The sequence below is a fragment of the Lepidochelys olivacea genome, assembly GCF_965140295.1.
Source record: "Lepidochelys olivacea isolate rLepOli2 genome assembly, chromosome: 6".
In the NCBI taxonomy this organism is placed as follows: Eukaryota; Metazoa; Chordata; order Testudines; family Cheloniidae; genus Lepidochelys; species Lepidochelys olivacea.
In genome coordinates, this window is record NC_140416.1 from 100,896,367 (window position 1) to 100,910,816 (window position 14,450).

Sequence of the window (14,450 nt, forward strand, 5' to 3'; positions counted from 1 at the left end):
GAGACACTGAGTGTGTATGGTTGGTTGGAACATCAGATCCAGAAGATACAATACATATGCCTCCCTCCCACCCCTCTAATCACAGCCTATCCTTAGTGACCATATACCAGTGTAAAGAGTCTAGTCCAGAACTACTCAAGTGAGACACTGCATCTTAAACAAAGATCTCACAGAAGCCTTTTGGAATCTTCTGTTCCAGGGGAGTTTGCGTGACTTATGAGTTGCCTGAATTACAACATTGAGAAAAAGTGAAAGTGACTCTGTCTGCCAGGGGTGGCAGGACATAAATGGCTAAAGGAGCTAAACTCCACTAATGATGCCACAGTTGTGAGCTATATTGTGTTGTATGGCTGAAGTACTGCAGGAAGCAGTAACACTTCTTGTCACAGGGATTTCTATGAGGCTGGATTTCACCTAGCAGCCTTAGGATCTAGGTTCCAGTTCATCTAGCTGCTCTCTGCAATGCTTCTTGCAAACTCCAGCTTCTAGAGATCCTGCGTGTAGCTCATGGGCTACAAGCAATAGAGGGAGAGGACAGAAGAGGATTTCCAGGCTTCTGTGAAGTTTATTCAGAGTAAAGGGTTCCCTACAGCCACAGTCCCTCCCTGCTGCCTCTGCTCCTGTTTTTCTGTATCCAGCAACAAGAGTGAGTTGAGGGCGGAGGTTCTGGGCATGGAGGTGGGAGTTAGAGTTGTGGAGAAAAGGGGATTGTGAGCCTGGTGGTGGCTGTCAGGTTGGAGGGGGAAGGACTATGACCTCTGGGAAAGGTCTCCAAGGGTTTTTTATATTTTTGTGTTTTGACCCAGGTGGTGTTAGTTGGGAGAGGGTTTCAGAGCAGAAAGGGGTTGCTGTGAGCTTGGGAGGGGTTGTAGGAGGAAGGGACAGGTGGGTACAGTGGGTGTTCCTGCGCTGGGGCTGGGTTAGAGGGAGCTGAGCAGATCCCATGAGTGGGATGGCCTAGGCAGGCAAGGTTGAGTGTAAGGGACAATGGAATCAGTTGGTGAATTGGTGGGGTTGGTGGGCATGATGTAGTGGGGAAGACTAAATTGGAGGTAGAGAGTTTGGGACTAGGAGAGAACCAGAAGGGGTCACAGAGAGAGAAATTCAGTCTTCTTCCATCCTGCTGTTTAGCTGTGAAATGCCCCAGTTTTTATTCTGAAAAGGGGAAGGGGTAGGACAGCAGAGAGGACTGAGCAGCTTTTTTTACTTCTGACATCTCCACCAACCTCCCTTATGCTTACAAACCAGCTCCCTGTGACCTCCCACTTCCACACCTCAGTGTCCCTTTTGTCAGTTAGAAAATATGATTAACGCACAGGGGCACGGAATGGAGGAAGCTAGGCTAGACTGTACTCTGCAGCCCCCACTCGTTATCAGCATCACCTACAAGTAGTGTGACCAGATGTTCCGATTTTATAGGAACCGTCCCAATTTTGGGGTCTTTTTCTTATTTAGGTGCCGATTCCCCGCACCCCCATTCTGATTTTTCACACTTACTATCTGGTCACCTAGTTATAAAGGCTTTCTCTCCCATTTACCTGAGATGTTTACGAATACATGCCCAATTCACAGAAATACCAGGCTGTTTGTTTGCAGGCAAAGAGTTACCCCACACTCATGTTTTATTTGCTTGGAATTTAGGTCAACTGCAATTTAGTTACAATCACTGGCACCAAGTGGTCTGTGGTACATGCACATACTCCTGGGAATTTAAAAACAACTCCTTTGAAGCACTGGGACATGTACAGTGAGAGTACAATTATTTTTTAGTAGGATTTACAATTTTCCCCATGAAGAGGATGCTCTGGGTATTTTTATCAACAATTATCATCAGGAAAGGCCGGTTAAACTTAATGGTAAGAGGTTGAGGGAAGGGAAGAGACGTGTATGCAATTTCCACGATAGTGACTGCTGCAGCCTCAGTACCATTCTCATGGACATCCACCACGGCCTTGTGAACAGCCTATAAGGAAATGAAGTAGAGATCACAGTGTGAGCATAAAACAGGGAGCAACAGCTGGAGATGAACTTGCTCCTATTTAAACCACAGCTATTAAGAAAGAAGAACAGAATGAGTACAGGACTGACAGCACAAAACATAACCCAACCCTACATTCCCAATCCAGGCAAAACTATCGTTGATTTCGATAGGAGTTTTGCCTATGAATCTTCGGAAGGGTCAGGCACAACAATATGAATAGATTAAATTGCATGTGTCAAATCCCTTGTTCGCTCATCCACAAAGAGGGGGACTCCCTTAATTAATTGTTTAACATTACTGAAGAATTGTCTCATCATCACAAACAACTCTAGTGCCTTTATGCATCAGAGAGTTACTTTGCAGCAGAAAATAGAAGACAATTCAAGATGAATGGTGACAAGCAACATAGGAGGGAAAGAAGCTAGGTAGCTGACCTTCCTGGTGTACCGTTGCCTAATACATTTCTCTCTTGGGTACAGTGAATTGGTATTTTACAGTGCAAATGTGAACCTCTCTCTTTTACTCTTTGGAGCTACACTAAGAACTAACTCTCACTTTGTTCTCCTTAATGCAACTCAAATTAGTATTTCCTTACATTGTTTGCAGTTTGCAGTTGTAGCTGTGTTCCTCCCAGGGTATGAGAGAGACAAAGCAGGTGAGAGGTTTCAGAGTGGTAGCTGTGTTAGTCTGTATCAGCAAAAACAACAAGGAGTCCTTGTGGCACCTTAGAGACTAACAAATGTATTTGGGCATAAGCTTTCATGGGCTAAAACCCACTTCATCAGATGCATATAGTGAAAAATACAGTAAGCAGTATATATATTACAGCACATGAAAAGATGGGAGTCTTTACGGACAGTCTCTATGCATAAGAACATAAGAATGGCCACACTGGGTCAGACCAAAAATCCAGGCAGGCCAGTATCCTGTCTGCCGACAATGGCCAATGCCAGGTGCCCCAGAGGGAGTAAATCTAACAGGTAATGATCAAGTGATCTCTCTCCTGCCATCCATCTGCACCCTCTGACAAACACAGGCTGGGGCACCACTAGGGACACTATGCAAAAGAATAAATGGACACAAATCAGACATCGAGAATTGTAACATTCAAAAACCAGTAGGAGAGCACTTCAATCTCTCTGGTCACTCAATAATAGACTTAAAAGTGGCAATTCTTCAACAAAAAATCTTCAAAAACAGACTTCAATGAGAAACTGCAGAACTGGAATTAATTTGCAAACTGGACTCTATCAAATTAGGCCTGAATAAAGACTGGGAGTGGTTGGGTTACTACAAAAAGTAATTTTCCCTCTATTGATACTCACATGTTCTTGTCAACTGTTGGGAATGGGCGATGTCCACAGTGATTGAATTGGCCTCGTTAGCACTACAAAAAGTAATTTTCCCTCTGTTGATATTCACCCCTTCTTGTCAACTGTTGAGAATAGGCCACTTCCACCTTGATTGAACTGGTCTTGTTAGCACTGAGCCCCCACTTGGTAAGGCAACTCCCATATTTTCATGTGCTGTAATCTATATACTGCTTATTGAATTTTTCACCCTATGCATCTGATGAAGTGGGTTTTAGCCCAAAAAAGCTTATGCCCAAATAAATTTGTTAGTCTCTAAGGTGCCACAAGGACTCCTCATTGTTAAGGCAGGTGAGGTAATAGCTTTTATTGGACCAACTTCTGCTGGTAGAAGGGACGAGCTTTTGAACTCCACCGAGCTCTTTGTCAGATCTGGAGAAGGTAACCAGAGTGTCACAGCCAAATACAAGGTAGGAGAGATTGTTAAGCATAAAGGGTTCACACATGCTGTAGCAGACCACTTAGAATGAAGTGGGCAATTAAGGGGAAGCAAGCAGCAGGGTATGTTCAAAGTGTTACATTGATTTTATTGCTCAATTCATCTGTAAGTCCATAGTTCTTTGTATCCAGCAAAGTTATGAATTTAGTTTACCAGGCTTGTCTTTTAAAGGTGTTGTACAGGTTTCCTTTGAGCATGAGGGCTGAGAGATCAGATATGGAGTGATCCCTTTGTGTTTGCCCACAGGTGAAAAGGTGTTTTTGTAATTTTTTTTTATAATTTCAAGATCCATGTCTATCGCAATATGTAGTATTGTCTCATTACAATGATTTCTAACACACCCTGTTCCTTGCTAACCCTTAATTACTCGCTTCATTTTAAGTAGTCTCCTACAGCATGTGTATATCCTTATGCTTAATTTATCCCACCCTGAATTTGTCCAACCTTGTCTGGACCTTATCCAGACCTGAGGCAGAGCTGCATCAAACCTGAAAACTTTCCTCCTTTACCAGCAGAAGTTGGTTCAATAAAAGACATTACCTCATCAACCTTCTCTCTCTTATTTCCTTCTACTGATTCATGGCAAAATTCTGATACTTACTCTGTGACATCATAGTCCATGGTCAATCTGCCAACTTATTGTATAAGGCACTACTCAGTAAGTGTAAAAGTATTGGGAAGGATGGTGCCATAGACCTCCTGTGTGCCCTGGAGCAAGTCACTGAGCCTTCCTGTACTTCATTTCTCATCTGTAAATCCCTACTTCACAGGGATATTGTGGGGATAAATAATTAAAATTTATGAGATGCTTAGCTACTACAGTAAGGAGGGGTCATATAAATACTTATAATAGAATAAGATTCCGTATTTGCAAACTCTTGCCATACCATTTTACATATTAATTATTTTATGTTAACAATAGTTACAATTGCATTTTTCCCTGTCCTTTTGTCCTTTTCCCTCCCTGATGGTACTGACTTTACAGGACATTCCAGAAGGTCAAGTAAGCTCACAGAGCCTGTGTATTCATTATAATAAGCAAATTAATGCTTAATTTGAGGAAAGACTAAGTGCTAATCTGTGGGTCTGTCCTCCTTATGCTACAGCTCTGTCTCGCCTGTCCTTGCTGGCTAAGCATTTTACCAGTGACCTGACTGGATGCTGGAATTGGTCATTTCAAAAGAAAACAAGAGACAATTCCATTTAGCACCATCTGTATTTTACAAACTTACTTTTGACACCTTCAGGTTAGAGTGCCCAGTGATTCCAGACAGATCAGCTTTGTCAGTGAACACATCGACCACACCCATTTTCTCAAACAGCTCTTTGACATCATAGGTACCAGATACAGAGAATGCTGGAATGTACAGGTCAATTTTTCTGTTCAAAAAGAAACACAAAACTCTGGTGAATTATTGTCAAATGGCTGGATACTTAAATATTTACAGCTGGATAATGTAGAGCACTCAAGGATCTCAGCTGCCAATGAATTTGCCTCACAATGCCCCAATCTGGGAAGTAAATATTATTGTCCCATTTTACAGCAAATGGACAGCAAAATTACAATCCCATGAGTTTTATTTTTGTTTAACTACATGTGACTACTGTGCTGGTTTTAGAAAACTATCGTTTGGATTATTTGATCCGATATAGAGACTAGTAAAGTGCATTACCTTATATAGGGCTGGATTGTCCCTACCTATAATACAGCTGCTCAAGTGAATGCAGGAGAAGTAGGGATGTCCCCACCTTGTGTGGCATAACCGGGGTACACCCATAAGAGTTCCCAGGGGATTGCATGGGCTACACTGGATTCTTTCACTGGCTCCCTGAAACAATTGGACTGGGAGAGTAACACATTCCAGGGTGCAATTCAGACCAGTGAGGGGCTCTGTTACCACCTGCCCTGCAATCTTGGATGCCTCACAGTGCTCTGTTGTTGTAGCTTCCATCCTGGGTCTCTCACAGTCAGTCTGGCAGCATGAGTGTCTGTGTAGAGCCACAGCCCTGGTCCAGCTGGTCCAACTCCAACAGCCTGTCAGCAGCACAGCAGACACACTCTGGCTTCCAGCAGCCTTGCTTACTACTTGCAGAGTGACCTTCACACACTTCTAGTCCTCAATTTTCCACCAAAAATGTGTGTTCTGCACTGCCCACCCTGCTCCTGGACAGTTCAGATATATTAGGTCTGTTGCTGCTGTAAGGAAATAATCTCCAACAATTTGCTACTCTAAATGGAGTTACCCAAATAATTCAGTTTGAATGCAACACTGGGTTAGTTTTTATTAAAGAATGAAACCACTTTATTTAACTACAAAGAGAGATTTTAAGTGAGTACAAGAATAAGGCCTTAAAGTCGGAAATGGTTACAAGAGAAATAAAGAGAAAATTCTTTCTAGTAACTAAACTTAACAAACATGGTTCCAGGTAAAATTCTTGCCACATTTTCCCAGCAACATCGCTGACCAAATACTTAAGTCAGGATCTGCCCCCAAAGTCCAAACAGCTGGTTTCTTTTGTCTTCTTAGGTGAAAGAGTGAGAGATGAAAAGGGAGAGAGAAAGAATCCCTGGTTTTTGCCCCCCACTTCTATAGTCTAGTCTCTCTTTGAAGTAGATTCTTCTGAGGCTTACCCCTCACAGCAAAGTTTATTTAAACAGTAAAGAAAGCCATGGGAGTTTGGGGGTGTGAGTGAAGGTGTCCCCATACTCTTTTTACTCCCCTGTGTATGTTGAAATGCAGGTTTGCCTTGTCTCTCTCTTGCTGTCTCAAGGACCTTATGTACTAGTTATATGTAAATTGAGGTAAACCCACATTCCTTTATTTAAGATAGACTTGCTTAGCCACTCCTGCCTAATAGGGCTATGTGGGTATGAACATGTGATACCAACGTCATTCAGGGGAAATTCATAACTTTACATAGAATCTTGTATGTAGATTTAACAGTGATATAACTTACAGAAAGTCATTCGTTTTCAAATGATACTTCACAAGGCATGTTTTGTACAAAGATTATTACAATAGTGTGTAAGGTGTGAACACTGGTGCATTCCGTCATAGAGGGGTGCTGAAAGGGCAGAGGAATGGCTTTGTGCCCATGTTCCAGCCAGCTCTCTAGCCAAAAGAGCTGAAGCAAGAGGGGCAATCTGGGAGGCATTATACTTCAGAGGTGTCTGTCTGAGGCACTAGTTCTTCCAGTGCTCTCCCTTAGGGCAGTATGCAATGCATTGCCCAGTCTTAGGGCTGTATCTACAGCCACAGCCTAGCCCTGAATGGAATGTTTTCTCTTCATTTCCAATTCTAGCCGATTTTACAGCAAATATACCTAGGCGTAGTAGCAGTTAAACGGTTACCTTTGTTGAAGTGATTTTGTCCATTTAGTCACAGTTTTTTTCAACAGCGCATCCTCCACCTGCTCCATTTTCCCTTCATCGGGCAGAATAAATACTGCAGCAGCATTTCCTTTGTATGGGATTTCAACCACCCAGCAAGACAGCTCCTCATCATGGTATGTGTTATACCTTTTGTTACTGTTCATCATGTTAACTTTGACAGATGTTTCTGCATCCACAAAAAAGTCATCTTCCTTGGTGAACAAACTATTGAAAGGATTTTCCCAACGAGCTGATGAGAAAAAGAAAGAATGCCGTTGAAAATACTGGGAAAGAGAAATTTCAAACACATATCAGACTAATTTAAATGTAACAAGTCTATATTTGAAGTTTAAGTCAACTGCATGCTCGTTTGAAAAACGGGACATTTGCCCTGCGGCCAGCTAGCCAGACAATTTCAATAGCAAGTAGTCCTGATGAAAGCCAAACAAGTGAAATGAACTAATACTGTGGTTTTCTTTAAATCTGTAGCTTTGAGAAAAGAATAGTGACCAAGTATTATAACTTTCTGTGCTGTTAAACTGAGGCCCCTCAATCTGATAGAGCTCCAGATTAATTAATAAATTTAACTGCTTTTTCATTTTACCTAAATTTCTTCTACTCACGCCTCGCAGTATAAATCTCGAGACATGGGTCTGTAAGAGGGAGCTAAATTGAAATTTTGTTTATATTTAATTTCCTTTCCTTCTCCTTGGGGAGGATGGATAGCTCAGTGGTTTGAGCATTGGCCTGCTAAACCCAGGGTTGTGAGTTCAATCCTTGAGGGGGGGCCATTTAGGGACCCAGGGCAAAAATTGGGGATTGGCCCTGCTTTGAGTATGGGGTTGGACTAGATGACCTCCTGAGGCCCCCTCCAACCCAGATATTCTATGATTCTCTGTTTCTTGTAAAATGTTAGCACAGATGATGCAGCTTACTAGCCACAAATGGGAAAGCACATGCTTTCCAAGCTGCTGAAAAGGATGTGTCTTTATAGAGTTGACTGAAATTAACCAAAGTTTAAAATGTTACCGTAGGACCTACCCCACAATTCTGCTAGTTCCAGCCTGCTCCTATGCATTATAAGCCTGACCTGCACCACTCTAGTCAGTGGTATGGCACCCACTGACTTCTATGGCACAGGATCAGTGCCTATTGCCTTTCTTATACACTGCCTCACCAGAGTACCACATGACCACTTTCTCCTCAGTTAAATAGCTATCCATTTTGGCAAGAAATTTTCCTGGTCTCAAATACACCCTTTCATGGCTCCTGGGTACCACTGGTAGAATATATTGCCTTCAGTTATAATACTTAAATGAGTATCAGGCAAATAAATGTGCAAAGATCAACCATTGTCCATTCTGGGAACATCCCAGGGACAACAAAACATCAGCGAAAAAAATAGAATTCTGGATTCTTTCCTTTTTTATCTCTGTATTTAGGTAGTACGATTAAACTGGCCTGCATTACAGGGGTGAGGAGAACCTGTAACTCCCATTCACTTCCAAGCAATAGTTGCTTGGCATGCCTAATAACATAGTTATAATCTTGTTCGGGTGACTAAATATGGATTTAGGTGAACTGGGGGGGCATGGAGCCTGTCCACCCAACTTTTGAAAGTGGGAGAGCCATGCCCCTCACTTTTTAATGTGGGCATAGTTTGGGGGGAAGCAGTGCCGGTAGGGGCTGTGTTTTGTCAGGGGAGCTGATCACGGTGCTGTAGGTGCCAGACAGTAGCTGGTGGAAAGGACAGAAGGAGCATGGGCTGTGCGACTGGTTCCCATTGACCTACATGCAGCCACAGGAGGTAGGAGATTGGCAGGATCAAGTGCTAGAGGCCCTGGGGGTGCTATGTGAGGAGGGGACTAGGGCCATGAGGGAGTGCAGGATTAGGGGAGAAGGGCCACAGGAATCCATTTTGGCTTTTGCTCCCCTCCCCCTTCTACAAAGATTCCAGTGCCCTTGATTTAGGTGCCTAATTATAACCAAAATTTCCAATTAGGATGACTATAAGTTTCCTGGAAATGCTTAAAAAAGTTGACAAGGCATGAGTCTCAAGTTGGGTAATCTCATAGACATAATAAGCAGTTGACAAAAAAGCAGTTTATTTGTCTTAGACCACTATTGGAATTCCATAGCTTGTATGTGCAACATGTACTGATCTGTAGAACATCTTACCTTTAAAGAAAATATAGTTGATAAGAATCATTACAGTGAGTGGATCAAGATCCTTGATTAAATTGGCAATTTTCCCATGGGTTTTATTCTCTATGTAATCATTGATCTGTTTCTCAGCCTCGGCACAATTTTGGAAGTTAATAGGAAAAGTTTCAGACTCATACAGAGTTTTGACATCTTCCAAAAACTTCTCTAGTAGTTTCAGTTGATCATCTATAAAAAGGGCATTTCCCATATTCAGCTGGATCTCACTGTCAGGATGGTTTAACATCTGGAGGAGGTGATGAAAACCTTCATGTATCTCCCTCTCCTCAATCTCTGTCAGATTAAAGGAGAGTCCTTGGAGAATTTGACTTAGAGTGGTTGACTTGGCACCTAACGTCAGCATTGCAAAGGCAGTGGAGATGCTCAGAGGAGAGAAGAAAATGTTCTTGTCAGCTGCTTCTGATTTAATCTGCTTGTAGAATCTAAATGCGAAGTCAGCATTGCTAGGAGTTACTTGGAGAAAGGTCATATTTTCAGTTACACCATTGCTTCCAACTGAGCTAAGCTGCTGTGGGGGATTAATATCTGTCTGACTATCCTGGTCATTGTGGTGGTCAGGTACATGATGAGACAAGACAACAGCATGAAGCCCAGCAAGTAACACACACAGACAGAGGATGGACTTCATTTTCCTTTGGAACTATTCCTTTAAAAACAAAAGAATGGAATAGTCATTAGTCATGGAAATGTTCCCCCCTTCCCTGTGCTATTTGTGATCCAACGGTTATTTTTCTCTCTCCCCTCATGGCAAGTCCTCCTCCCTCCAGTCAACTGGGAGATTATGGGGGGAAAGAGAGTGGGGTTGACGGTAGAGTCTCTGAGGTTGGGAGTGCAGGCCAGGTTGGGAATCAGAGAAAGGGAAAAGGGAGGTGTGGTAGGAGGAGACTCTGGGCTGGATTCTTCAGTTAGCATCATCCACTTTGTGCCACTCAGACATCCTAGAGTAGCGGTGTTTTGTAGTGTGAGAGTGTATGAAAGGGAGTCAGGTGAGTGTAGGCTGGGAGAGACTTTAGCAGAATGGAGCTCCACTGTGATGATCGTCCACTGCATCCCTAGGATAAATTAGGGACCTTGTGCCAGTGGCACAAATTGGAGCTGGACTTTTGCAGCTCTAACTTCTGCTAGCACCCCACCACCACCACCACCACCACCCACATTTCCCTGTATGGCAGTATAATCTGGATTCAACTGAGAATCGGGTCCACTGTTAAAGCTGAACAAACATTATAGGGAAGTGCCCTATCTGGAATGTCAAAACTAAGTCACCTATCCCTGACTTTAAGTACTGTAATTTTGATGAACTTTAGCAAAAGGGAATAACAAATGGTGCTGAGCTTTCTGTAGCATCATAACTACAGGAATAAATCAAATAAAGAAATCTAAAGGCTCTTTACATGTCAGTAACTGATAGACTTGCCCTTTTTGTTTTTTATGCTTATCTGTCTCTTTCTATCTATTAGGCTACAACTCTACCAGCTTGTATGTACTAAAGAATAACCTGCTTTGTTAAGGCTAGAGTTTTAAAACATGTAAGAATGTGTTTGCTAAAGTTGCTCAGCTGGAACACTTTTCTGCCACAAACTGCTGATTCAGCAAAATAGAAAAATTCCAAAGGATTATGTCAACTCTAATGAAGTTTTATTTAGAAAAAAATCAAGTGATTTTATATTTCTTTTCTCTTTTGCTCTTAAAGTTATTTTGTATATTTATATGTTCATATTTTATAAAATATGAATATAAAAACAATATAAAATAAACTAATACCAAAAAGTCAAAACAGAAACATGATCTTTTAATGTTATCAAAATTAAACACTTCAGTTTACTGAAAAGAATTTTTGGGGGAGAAGGAGAATTTTGTTTCAAAGGAAAATTCAAACTTAATTTTTTGTTCTGATTCAGAATGATTTCTTTAAATGTCAGAATATTCCACAGAATGGAAAGTCCTACTTTCAAACTAGAGACTAACCAATTTATTTGAGCATAAGTTTCGTGAGCTACAGCTCACTTCATCGGATGCATAAAGTGGGAAGTACAGTGAGGAGATTTTATATACACACAGACCATGAAAAAATACACATTGTAAGGAGAGTGATCACTTAAGATGAGCTATTACCAGCAGGAGAGTGGGGTGGGGGGAGAGAAAACCTTTTGAAGTGATAATCAAGGTGGGCCATTTCCAGCACATTTCCAGGAATTAACAAGAAAGTCTGAGGAACGGAGGGGGGGGGGGGGGAGGAGAGGAATAAACAAGGGGAAATAGTTTTACTTAGTATAATGACTCAACCACTCCCAGTCTCTATTCAAGCCTAAGTTAATTGTGTCCAATTTGCAAATGAATTCCAATTCAGCAGTCTCTCATTGGAGTCTGTTTTCGAAGTTTTTTTGTTGAAGGATAGTCACTTTGAGGTCAGAAATCGAGTGACCAGAGATATTGAAGTGTTCTCCGACTGGTTTATGAATGTTATAATTCTTGACATCTGATTTGTGTCCATTTATTCTTTTACGTAGAGACAGTCCAGTTTGCCCAATGTACATGGCAGAGGGCACTGCTGGCACATGATGGCATATATCACATTGGTAGATGTGCAGGTGAACGAGCCTCTGATAGTGTGGCTGATGTGATTAGGCCCTATGATGGTGTCCCCTGAATAGATATGTGGGCACAGCTGGCAACAGGCTTTGTTGCAAGGATAGGTTCCTGGGTCAGTGGTTCTGTTGTGTGGTGTGTGGTTGCTGGTGAGTATTTGTTTCAGGTTGGGGGACTATCTGTAGGCAAGGACTGGCCTGTCTCCCAAGATTTGTGAGAGTGATGGGTTGTCCTTCAGGATAGGTTGTAGATCCTTGATAATGCGATGGAGAGGTTTTAGTTGGGGGCTGAAGGTGACGGCTAGTGGCGTTCTGTTATTTTCTCTGTTGGGCCTGTCCTGTAGTAGGTGACTTCTGGGTACTCTTCTGGCTCTGTCAATCTGTTTTTTCACTTCAGCAGACGGGTATTGTAGTTGTAAGAATGCTTGATAGAGATCTTGTAGGTGTTTGTCTCTGTCTGAGAGGTTGGAGCAAATGTGGTTGTATCGTAGAGCTTGGCTGTAGACAATGGATTGTGTGGTGTGGTCTGGGTGAGGTTATGGGGCAAGTCTTGCGCTATATTGATGACATCTTCATCATCTGGACCCATGGAAAAGAAGCCCTTGAGGAATTCCACCATGATTTCAACAAATTTCCATCCCACCATCAACCTCAGCCTCGACCAGTCCACACAAGAGATCCACTTCCTGGACACTACAGTGCTAATAAGCGACGGTCATATAAACACCACCCTATACTGGAAACTTACTGACCGCTATTCCTACCTACATGCCTCCAGCTTTCACCCAGACCACACCACACGATCCACAAGATCCAGCCAAGCTCTACGATACAGCCCCCAACTAAAACCTCTCCATCGCATTATCAAGGATCTACAACCTATCCTGAAGGACGACCCATCGCTCTCACAAATCTTGGGAGACACGCCAGTCCTTGCCTACAGACAGTCCCCCAACCTGAAACAAATACTCACCAGCAACCACACACCACACAACAGAACCACTGACCCAGGAACCTATCCTTGCAACAAAGCCTGTTGCCAGCTGTGCCCACATATCTATTCAGGGGACACCATCATAGGTCCTAATCACATCAGCTACACTATCAGAGGCTCATTCACCTGCACATCTACCAATGTGATATATGCCACAAAAATTGGGGATTGGTCCTGCTTTGAGCAGGGGGTTGGACTAGATGACCTCCTGAGGTCCCTTCCAACCCTGATCTTCTATGATTCTATGTGCCAGCAATGCCCCTCTGCCATGTACATTGGGCAAACTGGACTGTCTCTACGTAAAAGAATAAATGGACACAAATCAGATGTCAAGAATTATAACATTCATAAACCAGTCGGAGAACACTTCAATCTCTATGGTCACTTGATTTCTGACCTCAAAGTGACTATCCTTCAACAAAAAAACTTCGAAAACAGACTCCAATGAGAGACTGCTGAATTGGAATTCATTTGCAAATTGGTACAATTAACTTAGGCTTGAATAGAGACTGGGAGTGGTTGAGTCATTATACTAAGTAAAACTATTTCCCCTTGTTTATTCCTCTCCCCCCCCACCCCCCCACTGTTACTCAGAAGTTCTTGTTAATTCCTGGAAATGTGCTGGAAATGGCCCACCTTGATTATCACTTCAAAAGGTTTTCTCTCCCCCCACCCCACTCTCCTGCTGGTGATAGCTCATCTTAAGTGATCACTCTCCTTACAATGTGTATTTTTTCATGGTCTGTGTGTATATAAAATCTCCTCACTGTACTTCCCACTTTATGCGTCCGATGAAGTGAGCTGTAGCTCACGAAAGCTTATGCTCAAATAAATTGGTTAGTCTCTAAGGTGCCACAAGTACTTCTTTTCTTTCTACTTTCAACCAGCTCCAACACTGGCTAACACATTCTAAGAAATCCCACATATTTTGGTGTAGCCAGGCCATATCTTAAAATCACTAGATTAATCTAGCCCCTAGGTTTCCCAATAATTTTTTTAAAAATGCCTTCATTCAAAGCACATTTTCACTAGAACATCAATGTCTGCTGGATCATTGCGGTCTTCAGAAAGGCTGCACAGACAGGATAAATTGTAACAGGTATAGTGAACAGTTATCCATACTTGAGTGAAATCCCATAAAAGAAATTGCATATCAGTTGGCTGAAGTGAGTTTCATAGATTCATAGATACTAAGGTCAGAAGGGACCATTATGATCATCTAGTCCGACCTCCTGCACAATGCAGGCCACAGAATCTCTCCCACCCGCTCCTGCGAAAAACCTCTCACCTATGTCTGAGCTATTGAAGTCCTCAAATCGTGGTTTAAAGACTTCAAGGAGCAGAGAATCCTCCAGCAAGTGACCCGTGCCTCTTTGGATAAAATATGGCCGTACTTACAGTACAGTCAGAAGGATCCTGCTGGGTGCATCTAATCTGCACAGCTCCTTGCCTGTTATTTATATTGCGTTAATATTGTTACGC

General features: G+C 42.4%; 1 protein-coding gene across 2 annotated transcripts; it reads right to left on the reverse strand.

Annotated features, from left to right (window-relative positions):
• Positions 1–1,585: 1,585 nt before the first annotated feature.
• On the reverse strand, positions 1,586–14,450 carry LOC311521752 (alpha-1-antitrypsin-like). 2 transcript variants are annotated; one of them, XM_084630304.1, is made up of 5 exons: positions 14,367–14,450; positions 9,342–10,032; positions 7,143–7,413; positions 5,023–5,170; positions 1,586–1,963 (listed from the first exon to the last, which is right to left on the reverse strand). In XM_084630304.1, the coding sequence occupies exons 2-5, from the start codon at positions 10,012–10,014 to the stop codon at positions 1,760–1,762; spliced, it is 1,296 nt and encodes a 431-aa protein (XP_084486430.1). In that variant the 5' UTR covers positions 10,015–10,032; positions 14,367–14,450; the 3' UTR covers positions 1,586–1,759. The 2 variants fall into 2 exon arrangements, with proteins under 2 accessions (XP_084486430.1, XP_084486429.1); XM_084630303.1 differs by having other exon boundaries at positions 14,257–14,415.